The sequence below is a fragment of the Drosophila tropicalis genome, unplaced genomic scaffold, assembly GCF_018151085.1.
Source record: "Drosophila tropicalis isolate 14030-0801.00 unplaced genomic scaffold, ASM1815108v1 contig_443, whole genome shotgun sequence".
Lineage (NCBI taxonomy): Eukaryota > Metazoa > Arthropoda > Insecta > Diptera > Drosophilidae > Drosophila > Drosophila tropicalis.
The window spans coordinates 6,470,426-6,484,723 of record NW_027172907.1 but is presented as its reverse complement, the minus strand read 5'-3'; the positions used below and the strand labels follow the sequence as shown (position 1 = coordinate 6,484,723).

The 14,298-nt window shown below is 36.3% G+C and overlaps 3 protein-coding genes across 4 annotated transcripts; 2 read left to right on the top strand and 1 right to left on the bottom strand.

Annotated features, from left to right (window-relative positions):
- Positions 1-1,371: 1,371 nt before the first annotated feature.
- Positions 1,372-3,245, top strand: LOC137573850 (uncharacterized). Its single transcript, XM_068285909.1, has 2 exons — positions 1,372-1,807; positions 2,578-3,245. The coding sequence occupies exons 1-2, from the start codon at positions 1,788-1,790 to the stop codon at positions 3,008-3,010; spliced, it is 453 nt and encodes a 150-aa protein (XP_068142010.1). The 5' UTR covers positions 1,372-1,787; the 3' UTR covers positions 3,011-3,245.
- Positions 3,107-6,199, bottom strand: Trhn (tryptophan hydroxylase). Of its 2 annotated transcripts, XM_068285908.1 has the most exons (8): positions 5,914-6,199; positions 5,526-5,844; positions 4,696-4,861; positions 4,551-4,601; positions 4,173-4,454; positions 3,983-4,109; positions 3,651-3,883; positions 3,107-3,588 (listed from the first exon to the last, which is right to left on the bottom strand). In XM_068285908.1, exons 1-8 carry the CDS (start codon positions 6,094-6,096, stop codon positions 3,276-3,278), a joined length of 1,674 nt encoding a protein of 557 aa, XP_068142009.1. In that variant the 5' UTR covers positions 6,097-6,199; the 3' UTR covers positions 3,107-3,275. The 2 variants fall into 2 exon arrangements, with proteins under 2 accessions (XP_068142009.1, XP_068142008.1); XM_068285907.1 differs by having other exon boundaries at positions 5,526-6,199.
- A 2,560-nt stretch (positions 6,200-8,759) lies between these two features.
- Aplip1 (JNK-interacting protein Aplip1) lies at positions 8,760-12,054 on the top strand. Its single transcript, XM_068285944.1, is given in 6 exon segments — positions 8,760-9,606; positions 9,798-10,213; positions 10,353-10,621; positions 10,623-11,066; positions 11,141-11,325; positions 11,399-12,054. Coding segments are annotated over 6 exon segments (1,536 nt in total). The 5' UTR covers positions 8,760-9,457; the 3' UTR covers positions 11,472-12,054.
- Positions 12,055-14,298: the final 2,244 nt, after the last annotated feature.

Genomic DNA, 14,298 nt, shown 5'->3' with positions numbered 1-14,298 from the left:
TTGAAACTAAACAATTGAGGGTTGGTAAAAGTGCATCCTTTTGCATTTTCAGCAAAAGGGGGAAGCAAGTAAAACTTTTCGTGGTGGCTGTGGTTATTATTTGAATGGCTCAAAGAGTTTCAAAGTTGCGTAAATTAACAGGTAACCAGCAAAATAGCAAAAGTTGACTTGCCAAAACTTTCTACAACCAAAAGTAAGTCGACATTTGTCGATGAAAAGGGGCAAAAATGTTATACATTAACCAAAACTAAGAGAATAAACATATAAATAAACATATAATAAACTTTTGGGAATGCAATTTTACTAGCCTTGACTTAATTAGAAGAAACATAGCTAAATAATCAAATCTTAATCTAAATTGAATAAATTTCAAATACATTTTCAAATGCTTCTTTCAAATTTCACTAATCCTTTTAAGAAAGTAGCTTTTACAGCTTTAAGCTAGACTTTTTCGTTAAGGAAAAGCTTTAAGGAATTCATCCATTTTCCTCTTTGAAAAAGGGTTCAATTAAGTTTGCTAAAACTGAGTTCTTTCACCGAGCAAAAAGCTCTATGAAACTCGACTAAACTTGCAGCTTGAAACTTAAAAACCGAGAAGCTAAGGCGGGAATTTTGAATGGTCATTAATATTGATTTCATAATACAGATTTGCGCACATGCGACAAACCCCAAACAAGTAAAAACAAATCATTCCTTGATAGTGTGGCCTGATCTAATAACATGATAAGAATGTTACTAACGTGGGGAAACATTAGAACTATGAGACGTAGACATTGATAATGGACTACCAAAGTATGTATGTATGTATGATGGAGGGGGAAAAAACAAGAAAAGTATCAATCGTCTAGCGGGTATTTATTTTCCTTTTTTTTTATGATTGAGACGCCAGCTCATAGAAGTTCCATTTAATCGTGAGTTCGGAATACAAAGTCCAACAAATGAACAACCAACATTACGTAGCGTAGTGTTTCTAAGCGATTCAAACAAAATGCCAAGAAATGATCCATTAAATTCGATCGATAAGTCAACTCTTATCATCCACAAGAGAGAGAGAGAGAGAGCAAAAGATTGCTGGGAACAAATATTGAGTGAAAGTAGAGAAGGAAATGCGATAGAGAGAGAGTGAGAGAGATATTGGAGTGACCTCTGCTAAGAACCTCAATCAATGTGCAGACACATTAACAAAAAATCATATCTACTAAGGCAACATTAGCTCAAAGAATATATAGTATTAGAAAACGCAAAGAAAAATAAATAGAAAACGAAAAATAAATACAAATTTGAAATCTTATCAGTTTCATATACTAGGAGGACCGTCCGTCCATTTCAAGTAAATACATGTGGCCCATCAATTTAGTTGATTTGCAGCAACTGATCAGAGCAGTCTACTGGTCTGTAGTCCTCGAGCGGTAATCCAATTCGGCGGGGTATCAAAGACCCCGAAAAAGAAAAGTGCAAAAAGTTTCTATGTATACATATATTTTGTTTGTTCCCACTGTCTTATCTACGTCCACGTGCTCGAAAACTAGTCAAATTATAATTAAAATAACAAAATATCACCAGATTCGCAACAATTCAATGCAAATCACATGAAACACTAATACACAAGCAAAAACAAAAAAAAAAAAAAAAAAAAAAAGATCAAAAAGACTCTCTATATATAGAGCCATAGTCAAAAAATAAAACCCATACTGATAAGACCTAAAAACATACTCAAAATAAAACAAAAATTTAAAAGGCAACAGCATATTTTCTGCTAAACACACACACACACACACACATACAGGATGATTTCACACACAGTAAGGTGAGTTATAGATTCGAATATCCAGAAATTTGTTGATTTCCAAAAGGATTTCGTAGAGCTATTCAGTGATTTCAAGTTACAAAGAAGCAAATGGAGAATTTTCAATTTGCAATCCCAAAAGTATTTTCAATTTGTTTGAAACTTGTTTTGATTTGAAATCAAGATTTTCATTTCAAAGTTTAAAGTTTTTCTCATTAGCTTGAGGGGTTCTTTTTTAGCGGGTTGTCTGCTTCTTATTCAAAGCTAAAACTATTTGAGAATTATAACTCAAAGTTTACTTTGTTACCTGATTGATTGATTGAAAAACTTTCAATAATTTCGAATCTTATCATTTAGATTGCATCTATTTACAAATATTCAATGTACATACAACTTTATTGATAAACTGTTGTTGGGCTCTTTATCTTTATGTTATTTAGATTTTGACCAATTATTGATAACTTACCCAAGCGTCATTCGGTGTTGGCCAATGTGTTTAATGTTAACTTATTTGGTGATTCCAAGTGGCCTTAGGTTGAGGTCCAATGACTATAACACTTGATGAAAAGTAATATGAGTACTTTGAAATTAAGATTAAGAAATTTAATTATATCGTATAGGAAAATGAATAGGTTCTATATTCGTGGGTGAATCACATTATGAATATTTGAAGACCAGAAAGAAGCAAAGTTATAAGTTTATTCAAGTAGCCCACATCCTTGGCAGAAAATGTTTGAACATGAAGATATAACTAGCTTTCATTTAATATCAATTTGAAACTCCTTTTGCAGAGTCTTTAAGCTGATGTACATTGTGGCTGGCATATTAATCAGTAATGAGGAAATCTGCGATACAGTCGATCGCATACAAATAGCACCACGTGTCGAAATGAAGCCTGAATTCGATCAGCGACGTGCCCTAACATCGCCAAGCTCACCACGAGATGGCGAAGAGCAGCCATCCTCAAAGTCATCCAAGAAACGGCGGGTCAGTGTAACAGGATTGGCCGGTGGAATGGTTCGCGGTGTGACCAGTCAGGTGACCAAACGGGTGGGCAATCGTTTTGGCTGGCTCTACGATGTCCGATTAATACTCCAACAATGGCGCACACTGGCCTTGAGTTTCAATCTCTGGACCATACCCAATTTCCTCATGGAATGCTCTACCAGCTACATAAGCAAAAAGTTCTTTCTTAATAGTGACTGTGATTTGATTTACAAATAGGCGAACGGGAAAGAAAACAAAACATTATAATAATAATAATAGCTCTCGAATTTTTCGCTACACATTAAGAGAAGTGAAGGGAAAGTTTTTTTTTTATTTCTTTTTAAGTTTCTTTCTAGTATTTAGTAATGCAAATAAATAACAAATAGACATGAATAAGTATATATGTATATATATGTATATAATAATATAATATAATAGTAATAATTAATAATATAGCATATATGGTCCCAAACATTGTTAGTATTTCTTTTGTATTCCCGATTCAATCGCCTTCAGCCAGAGAACTATCGGAATTATCTGGACTATTGGCATTACCGCTGCCACCTGCACCACCCGAGCCACCATTGCCGGAACGCACATTGAGACTATTCTGCAGCATATTGGCTATGCTATCCACATCCAGATTCTCATCGGTGGCCGATATCTTTCTCAATGCCGAGCAAACGATGCTCAAGTCTCCCTTCAACTCACTAACCACAGCTGTGATCTTTTGGGCATTCGATAGGACCTCCACACTCATGGTATATGGATTATAGCGCACACCAAATGGTCGTTGAATGCTTTCTGCAAAAGCTCTAAAGATGACCATTCGACCATTAGAAAGTGATTGATGAATTTCTCGAATTCGAGTTATTACCTCATTTGCTCTTTGGCCTCTTCAAACGAATCGGTATAGTAGTAAGCATTCTGGTACGATGTTATAATGCATTCCTCTTTGCATGTCAATTCTGGATCGAATTTCTTAATCTTTTGCTCCGCTGTGATGGCATGTTGCAATTCAGCCACCGAGCTTAAGAGACCAGCACCATAGACCTTAAAACTATTATCCGCTTGCTTGCATAGACCAAATTCGACAGTGAAGAAATAGAGCTACAGAAAGAAGGGCCAACCAAAACAGGTAAGAATGTAAAGTTACAATAATTCAATCTCTAATCATTGTGACTACTCAAAAAAAAAAAAAGTGCCCACCGTTGCGAGTTTTTCAATATCCAAATCGCTGGCTCCCAATGAGGCTAAGCCAATCTCTTGTGAGAACTGAGCAAAGCTTGAATTGGCCAACAGAGGCATATGGCCCAACAGCTCATGACAGCAATCTCTGCAAAATCAAGAGAGACCTCTGTCTCAAATAACAATCATTTCAATAAAATTCTCATCTTACGGTTCTGGTGTATAAAATGGATCCGAGGAATGCCTTATATATTGAGTACAATGGAATACCCGAAATGCCAATCCAGAGAGAAAATCTCTTGGCGATAGATAACCAGCAACTGGACGTAATTGAAAACCAGTTTTACGTTTCAAATAGACACTCACATCCTGCAATTGAGGCACATTATCCTCACGATAGCCACAATATTTAACCAATTCGGGCCAATTTTCCATATATTCGGGGACAGCGTGCAGCACATACAATCGATGCAGCTCCAAGAAAACTGTTCCCCTAAACACAACAACATTCAAGTTTAAATCAAGTCATCAAAGTCTTGGCAGCAATTCAATTAAATGTTAGCACAGTGAAAGTAATCAACAAACTTACCAAGTTTTTATCTCCTCGGCTGTGTATTGGACACGTGGAATAGGATTGCCACTGCATGTGCATAGAGAGGGGGAGGTTGGTGCGAGTGTGTGAAGTACTTGTTAGGCGAAAGTAAACTCAATTAGTAGATTTGACTCTCACTTACTGTTTAAAGTTATTGGCTATGCCCGAAAACTGTTCACGTCGCTTGCGATAAATTTTATCCCTAAATCCAGGATGATCGGCATCCAATTCGGAGCCATACATTAAAACGTTTTGTGCCTTATCCAAATCGGATATCTTGCGAGGAAACCAAACCATATCACCGAAATCTGTATAGCCAAAAAAGGAAAAATTTTACCACTTTAAGATTCGTTTGCTTATAAAGAAACGGAAAAGCTTGCAACAGTTTCAAGAACTGTTTTAAATAAAATCAAAATCAAATCGACTTTTCTCTCAAAGAATATCGATTTTCAAATGTTATTCATGTTCATTCAAATCCCTTAAAAGTGGGCGATAAAATAAAAATATGACTTTTAAAAACATTTTATTGAACAAACCAAAATTTCTCTATATGCTGAAAATTTAAAATTTGCATAGCATACTTCTAAGGTGAAGCGAGGAAGTCCTTAGAGGTTTGAGTAACTCTAACTGAGTATTTTGCATAGCATACTTCGTGGCATTGGGAAGAAATATAGTCTAGGATTCTTTGAGAAGCTCGAAAGTCGATTTTTATTTTTGTTGACATAAAAATTTAATTTCATTTTATATTTTCTTGCACGAATTTTTATCAATCAAGTCAAAAGTTTTTATTTAAAGAGGAATTCAACAAAAAAAAAAAAAGAATCCTTGAACTTTTAAAGTTGCAAGAATCTAAGTATTTCACTTGTTAATTCAATTTGTGACTCATAATTACACATTTTCCACACACACAAAAAAAAATAACTTTCACTTTTTTAGGAAAATTGTATTTCTAGAATTTGTTAGGCAACTCACCGAAACTGGAACAGGCCGACAAAGATGGTGCCCTGGCCAAACTCTGTGGACTGACCGTTGTATAGTTAACCGATGCCACCTCACGATTCAGCATCTTGACAACCTGATCCAAGCGACGTGGATCACACTCAACATCGACGAGAACATCTGCCTGATTCGTGGTTGCCTCCAATGGCGACAATTCCAGGTGCAGGACATTGATGCCCAATTCTTGGAACACTTGCAGGGCTCTGGCCAAATTGCCAACTTGATTTTTCAATGTGAATATAATGGAGATGCGGTCACCAGGCGATATTTGGCGTGATGAGTCATTGCGATCCTGTTTTTGGGATGAAAACAAAAGGAAATTGTCTTGGCTGGGCGCTGAGGCATGTCGCGCAAGACTTGCATGAGATGAGGGATTTGTGGTTGTGGTTCCACTGCCAGAACCATCGCCAACAACTCCTCCGGACAATGGAGCTGAATCCTTTTTGCTTAGCTGATGCAAAGGACTGCCCTGTTTGACAGACCATTCCTGTTCACCACTTCTATATAGCCAGAGACCAAGAAGACTTTTACCCGAAGCACTCATAGCTAGTTAGGTTATCTACTTTCTCTATGATGGGTTCACACGCGTCTCGAGCAAAATGGCAACTGAAAGATCCTTTGGCTTGGTTTCTGGCTTTTATAGGCAACCAATAGGACTCACACACACACATACCACTGAGATAGCATTTATACATATTCAATTGTATTTTATTAAGTGTGCGTAGCGAGATAAATTTTCGTTCAAGGATATAAAAGCTACAAGTGAGTAACTTTTTTTTCTGGTTGCATGTTGCTTTTGCTTTTGCTTTTCGCAGACTCCACCTTCCTTTTTGTTTTTGGTTTTATTTTTCTTTAGTATGGCTCGTTTCTGATTGGCCAAATCAAGATGGAATCACAGTAGCCAGGACTAACGCATGACGTCATTTCACTTTCTAATCAGCATCAGCAGCAACTTTAAATGCGCTGAGTTGGTCCCCTTTTTTTCAAATGGTTGGGTTTAATTTATGCGGGCATGATACCAAATACATATATACATATTATATACACACATATGTATATGTAAATGTATATACCCTGAGAGAAACCAGAGCAATTAAAACCATTTGAAACCAAAAGATGGTTTATTACCATCTATTATCAATGTGTTTCTAATTTACTTCTAGAAAGTAGATTTAGAAAGGAAGAGGAGAAGATCTCTCTCCAATGAATATTTTATCAAGTATTTTTAGTCTCGATTTCGAAATACTAGAAATTCTCCTTTACAATAACAGATATATCCAGATATATCTATTAAGATGGAGATATTGTTACATAAATATGGATAGGAAGATATATAGATAGACCCCTAAAGTATGCAATAAGCAATCCAGAAATTCTTTTGTTGCCTACTTGAAGGAGCAAGATTCTCCAATTTTATGGTCCTGAATTCGCTTGAATATACATATGAAATAAAGGAGAAGAAAAGCTAAGAACATATAAACTATCGAGTTCACTAGATTTTATAATATAATTTTTTTTTGTGTGCAGTGTAATTCAACCACTTGATGCTTTTTCTCGCTGACTGCCTGTTGCCTGTTTGCCTTGACAATGCCAATGGCCAGAGAGTTTCAGTTTTTCCCCAGTTTTTTTTTTTTTCGCTACCGCAACGACATCAAGTCAATAATAGATAAATGGCAATTTTCTTTACGTTCCGTTTTAGCAGTTTTCCCTTGGCTTTTAGATTCTTTTGTTTGCGCTTCGAGAAAGGCAAACAAACAGAGGCAAAAGTAGATGAGACCAGAGAGAAAGAGGCTAGAGGCTGGCCTACTTGGCTATTCAAATATGCGGGAGTAGGAAACACACGTGTGTGTGGGATGAGTGAGTGTATCTGTTTCTCTCAGAATATGTGTGTGTGTGTGTGTGTGTAGGTTGGCGTTAAACTTAATGGTCCTAGATAACTGATTGACCGACAAACGAGTCGACAGACAGACTGAACGCTAACTTGGTCTTGGACTTGCACTTGGACATTATTAAAGTGATTGCTTACCAGAAACCAAAGAGACCAAAGACAGAGAGAGATGGATACATTTTGATGGATTTATTGCAACAGGATATACTATGTATATCCTGAACAGCTTTAAATAGCTTGTCTCGAGGAAAAGAGTCGAGGCGAGTTCATCATGAATGGCATTTGTTGATTAACTTGATTTTGGCATAATTAAGTTAGGCCAACTAATTTGCAAGTGGATGCCAAACATGGCGGCCTTTTCAAGGGGTATAATGGAGGGGAAATGGCCTGCTTTTGATTTCAGTAGTGACTGACTAACTGACTGACTCACTGAGTGTATTTATATGTACATATGTATGTATGCATCATACGCAAGCAATTGAATTAGGTCTTTGAATGTATTCAAATTTGTATTGGTTCCCTGCCCTGTCCCTAATTTAATAAACATTTCTCAACACAGGCAAAACATTCAACTTAAATTTATAATTTTATATGATTTTGATGTTCTGTAGAATCTAGAGATTAGCTTGAGTTTCCCATGAGTTTAGTACTTTTTCAAAGAAATCATTTTCAAATTCTCTCAAAGTTATTATGAAAATTTTATAGAATTTACTTACTACTGCAAGGATATTCCTTGATGATCGTACATTGATTGTCCGTCCAATAGAGGAAGTTTTCAAGCAAGACCGTAGTTAGAATTCAAATACTATATCTTCTTCAAAATTAAAAATTTCCTAATTTTCGATCTTATCTTGATCTTCGACGAACGAAGTTTCTTTTGAAAGTAAAAAGAAGAAGGAAGGAACCCAAGGGTTTCCGGGTGACATAATTCTTCATGACTCATAATATCGGCAGTTATGTATATGCTACAAGTTCTAAGTACATTTGAGAATTTTTCCCAAGGTTTTACCAAGGATATCCCAGAACCAGGGGGAATACCACTCTTTCTCCTACACGCTGGATGGATTTGGAATTTCACTTTCAAAACTTTTCTCTCCATGATTTATGAAACCAATCTACCCTGAAAGTCCAATATCTATTATAGAGATGCTTGACTGTAGTAGGCTGACCACACAAACTATTTGAAGGGGTCCAGAACTGTAATATTTTTCAGTCTGATATATATTTTTGAATATCATTTAGCAGAATCGATAGCAATTCGATTTCAAGGCTTTGCCTTTGGTTTCGCTGAGTCCCTGCGCAACCTGCCCAGCCCTGGCCACATATCATATGACATCCACGTTGGTGGCGCAACAGTATTGCAATTTACTTACCCCCCAAAAGCGAATGCCGTTTTACTTTTGTGGACCGGAAGGCGCATGTCTGCAACTTGTCAACCCTTAAGTACATGAAACAGAGAGAGAGAGAGAGAGACTGACCAACTATATATGTATGAAGAGAAAGTCATAGAGAGAGAGAGAGAGATAGAGGGAGAAAGTTGTAAACAAAAACAAGTTGCAAGTTACGCAAAACGGAAGCGAATCTCTCTCTCTCTCCCTTGTGAGAGAGTAGGAACAAAACCAACTGACAGTTGAGAGTTCACAGTTACAACAAACACAAGAGAAATTCCCCTTCGTGGCGAAACGGAGCACCAAGCACTTAACTGGTGAATGTCAAACTGAGCTTTACCACGGAGCACTACGTCAAGGAAATTATTGATTTTCACCCAGTGAGATGAAAATTGTGAACTAACGTGTAAAGAAGAGAAGAGAAAAGGAATTCAAGGATTTCAAAAACAATAGACAAAAAAAAAAAACACTTGCCAACAAATTGATTGTGTGTAAAACAGGACAATTCATTGTGCGATTGTGGTTCCTTGATTGTTGTCGTTGTGCTCGTGTGGACGGGTGTGGCAAAATTTTTGGGCTCAAGCCTAACAAGGAGCCTACACACAACACAGGCCTAGAGAGACCAAAAAATGGCCGATAGTGAATTCGAGGAGTTCCACAGGCCCATATTTGAGCCACATGCCCTGAATGGCTACGGCGTGGGACACATGAGCGGAGTTGTCGGCTCTGGAGTTGGTTCAAGCAATAAGAATAAAAATAATCCGCATGCATTTTACTCGTAAGTCATCCCCAAACAGAGATGCTTCCACGTGGAAGCTAAAAATAACGCCCACTTGACATCAATCCAAGACAAGACAAGACAAGACGACGAAGTCGTTGTAATTGGCCCAAAGGGGGTGGTGGGGGGTGTCAACAAAGTTATCTTTTCTCTAATATTTTTTGTTGATGTGCTTGGAAACTTTTCCTCAGACTTATACCCAACGATGATCTGGATGATTCTCATTCATCGAAAAGTGAGGGCGAAGGCTCCGATCAGGAGGATGGCATTTTAATGCCAACCGAATCATCGACAAATAATCGGCGACAAGTCGAGGACGATGAGCTTGGCGACGGCCTAAAGGTCACTCTATCATCGGATGGTTCATTGGATACAAATTCTGATTCATTCAATTCGCATCGACAGTATCCATTGAATCATCAAGATGCCATTGGTGGTTTTATTGGCATCAATGGTGGCTCATTGGCTGGTAATTCCATAAGCACCACCACCACCAGCAACACCACCAACACAAATACAGTGGTGAATACTGAACTCTTGGCCCCAAATGCAGCAGCCGCCACACGACGACGTCGTAAATTACCCGAAATACCCAAAAATAAGAAATGTAAGTAAATGTAAGGAAAGTTATTTGCATGTAGCTTAGATTGAATCCTCGTTCCCGGCATGAGTCCCCAAGAAACGTAGTTGGTAGCTAATCAATTGATGGCCTTCTATGGCACTAGCTTCCATTTTGCATCTTCTAGGCGGAGGTGGCTCAACACCGGTTGGCACACTGGCGGATGAGTTTCGACAGGCGACGCCACGTAATTCCAATCATCATCAGCAGCAGCAGCAACAGCATCGCTCGTTCCTCTCCCTGAAATGCGGCTACTTGCTGGACGAGGACTCCAGTCCCGATTCGGAGCGTTTGCAGAGTCTCGGGGATGTGGACAGTGGCCATAGTACGGCCCATTCGCCAAATGATTTCAAGAGCATGTCACCACAGATAACGTCGCCGGTCTCACAGTCACCGTTTCCCCCCGCCCTTCGGTGGTGTGCCCTTCGGTCAGTTGGAAATGCTGGAGGCCACACATCGCGGTCTGCATAAGTTTGTGCCACGACATCACGATGAGATTGAGCTAGAGATCGGCGATGCCATCTATGTGCAAAAGGAGGCCGAGGATCTATGGTGTGAGGGTGTTAACTTACGCACCGGTCGTCAGGGCATCTTCCCATCGGCCTATGCCGTCGATTTGGATTACAATGAATTCGATCCCACGGTGCAATTGGTTAAGAAGGAACGCTATCTACTCGGCTATCTCGGCTCGGTGGAGACTCTGGCCCACAAGGGCACCGGTGTCGTTTGTCAGGCGGTGCGTAAAATTGTCGGTGAATACGGCAGCTCTCCAACCGGTCAGACATGCATCCTTGAGATCTCCGATCAAGGTTTACGCATGGTCGATCGATCCACACCAAATGTAAGAATAACTATCAAGAGACCTATTCTATGGACAGATGAGAACCCAAATCTTTGTTTCAATATTTCCCACAGAACAAAAAAGAGAAGAAACCCTGCATAGACTATTTCTATTCATTGAAAAATGTATCCTTCTGTGCATTTCATCCACGTGATCATCGTTTCATTGGCTTTATAACCAAACATCCAACTGTACAGCGTTTCGCTTGTCATGTCTTTAAGGGTTCCGAGTCTACAAGACCAGTGGCCGAGGCTGTGGGGTAAGTCTAATCCTAATCCCCATCCCCAACATTCTCCAATTAATATGAATTCCATCTTTTCTACTACTTTCAGACGTGCTTTTCAACGCTTCTATCAGAAATTCATTGAAACCGCTTACCCCATCGAGGATATTTATATTGAATAAAAGTTGAAACACACAAAAAAAAAAAAAAAAAAAGTTAAAACCAAACCAAAAACAAAAGCAATCAAATGCTTCTACTTCAAATAATAATCTGAATAATATATATATTCATATATTTTTTTTGTGCGGTTATTAAACGAATAAACAAAACCAAAAAAAAAAAAAACACCCAAAAATCTCCAAGAAATGTTCGGTCTTCGTTAAAATCAAATTCTATACAAATATGAATGAGAATTACTATCTATATATATATACAAAAAAAAAAAAAAAAAGCGAAAAAGGAAATTCTTCAGATAAGCTCGCAATAGAATCATAGCTATAAAAAATTCACACCTAATTCTTGAAATTTTATTTTATGATTTATACCAAAGAAATACTTTTAGATCAATTTTACAGAGCACCACCTCATGATGAAAATATTGTTGTATTTTGCTCAAAATTTTAAATATTAGATTGCAAATTTTTATTGAGAACTGTTCAGACTTTAAGCAAAAAAGTTACTTTTGCTTGGAAAGTTATTTTCAAAATTTTAAAACAAATTTCATTTGAAAATAAAATAGCAAAAACTTGAATCCCTTTTAAAGAAGTTCGCAAGCTTTTTCAATCATTTTTTTCCCAACAGAAAACTTTGCTAAAACAATATTTTCATCCAGAGTTAATCAACAGATCAATTGTAAATAGTTCAATTCGGTTGAATAGCTTTTTTTTATTTTTATTTTTTGCACTACACATCCAAAAGTTTTGTAGGAGAACTGCACAAAAAAAAAAAAATGCACACACACAATCAGATGGGAAGACAGAAGCTGATGACGATGATCGGATCAATAAGTGGAAATGTCAAGCCACGCATAGTGACATACTTATATACAAATATATAGAGATAGTTGATTCTTCTTTAAAAAATATATGTAAACCAGAATGAAATGAATCTGTAAATCGTATATGGTATATCATCGATCTATCAAACGATCGTTCTCTCATGTTATTCTAGCTTATGACTTATGGCTTTTCCCCACAATTGTCATTATGTTGATCTATTTTGTTTCTCCCCTCTCCCCTCGTCCCGGAAGTATTAACCAGATCTAAGATGTGTAAAACAATATATAAGAAATCTATACACAAATAAATATACATATATATATATAGAGTATATATGTATACAACAAAAAAGAAAAAGTAATGAACACTATATATACTTATATATATATATATATATAAAGAAACTTTCTTGAAAAATCAATTTGCATTTTCATTCAACGGGAGGAGGAGGTTTTCATCTAGCGCAGGTGGTTCGACCACTTTGCCCCTTTAAGTATGCAATAGGCTAGACATCAGCAACTTTCTTTTTTGTAACTTTAGCTTGTTTAGAAGTTTCTCCCTAAATTGCATACTTTAGGGAGCATAGGTTCCTCTCATTTTACAGCATAAGATTTCAAATTTCAAAAAAGAAACGTTTACTTTGTTAGTTTTTGTTTTCAATAATTTATGTATAATTCTTTACTAGATGGTTGGTTGTTTTCGTTTTTGTTTTGTTGTTTTTTTTTTCTTTTTTTTTTGTTTTTTTTTTTGTTTTGGAAGGAGTTTTGGAAAAGGGTTCAAAGGACTTTAAAGGGGTGGGAATTTGGGGGAAAAAATTGGACTTGTTTTGCATTTGCTTTTTACATGATTTTCTTTTGGGTTGTTTTGTGTGTGTGTGTGTGTGTGTGTTTGAGTTTTTCTTTTCTTTCGATTTGCATTTTAACATACTTATCGAATACAAAAAATTTGATTTAAAATATAGTACAGTATGTATATATAATTTTCTGGGAATTCTGTTTTCTTTTTCTTTCTTTTTTTTTTTTTTTTTGTTGTTGTTGTTCATTATTCATTTTTGCTCATCATTTTGTTTAAACCGTTTTCGTTTTCATTCTTTTTTGTGGATTACGAATTCAGATGATAATTATTTATAGTCATGATCTCATAATCATAATGATCATGTTGTTGTTGTTTTTTGTTTTCTTGATGATAGTCGCCATTCTATAACTAAATCGGATTACATACTTCTTATATAGGCTACGAGTATATTTCCCTACCTGACCACCATTATACATTACATTACATTACATTACATTACATTACATTACATAATTATATATCGAACTAGACTTACTTTTTGTGTTTTGTTTTTTGTTCTCTATTCTTAACTTCTTGTTAGCTTGTGTGTTTCGATTTCTATAACCTAAAATATCTGTCTATATGTCTAGCAGCGATCCAATCATCGATCGTGTCCATCTGGCCTAACTGCCGCCTGTCTGGGTTAAATATTCAATTTATCATTATAATTATAATTATCGTTTTCTTTTTTGTTTTTATTTTCAACCTGCAACACTTAAATATCTATTGCAATAATAATAAATTTTCATTTAGTAATACTTATTGTGTGTGTGTGTGTGTGTGGTTTTTTTTTTTTTTATTTTCTCTCTTGTTTGGTTTTTATCATCTTTCCATTTTTTTTATTTTTTTTTTTTTTTGTTAATTTACATAAATTGAAAGTTGACTTACAAATGTACGTTCTGTGTGTGTGTGTGTGTGTGTGTTAGGCATATCATTAGAGGTTGCTCGATAATTCCGAAAAGGAGTTGTTTTACGTAATTCTTTTTTTTTTTTTTGTTTTTTTTTTTTTTATTTCTTATTTTAGTATTAACTTTTGGGGGTTTCCTTTTTGTTGCTTATTTCTTTGCCTTCTTGATTTCTTTTTGTTCTATACAACGATTGGCTTTTCCGTTTTGGTTAATTATCTTGAAATCGGGTTTTTATTGTAAAGTTATCTATATACAAAAGATCTATGGCT

Bases quoted from the DNA above. Each gene is read 5' to 3' on its own strand.
- Trhn (XM_068285907.1), bottom strand. From the start codon at position 6,096: ATGAGTGCTTCGGGTAAAAGTCTTCTTGGTCTCTGGCTATATAGAAGT. The intron at 4,455-4,550 runs GTAAGTTTGTTG...TGTTGTGTTTAG, and splicing joins GCCGAGGAGATAAAAACTTG to GGGAACAGTTTTCTTGGAGC. The intron at 4,110-4,172 runs GTAAGATGAGAA...TTGATTTTGCAG, and splicing joins CCATTTTATACACCAGAACC to AGATTGCTGTCATGAGCTGT.
- LOC137573850 (XM_068285909.1), top strand. From the start codon at position 1,788: ATGATTTCACACACAGTAAG. The intron at 1,808-2,577 runs GTGAGTTATAGA...CTCCTTTTGCAG, and splicing joins ATGATTTCACACACAGTAAG to AGTCTTTAAGCTGATGTACA.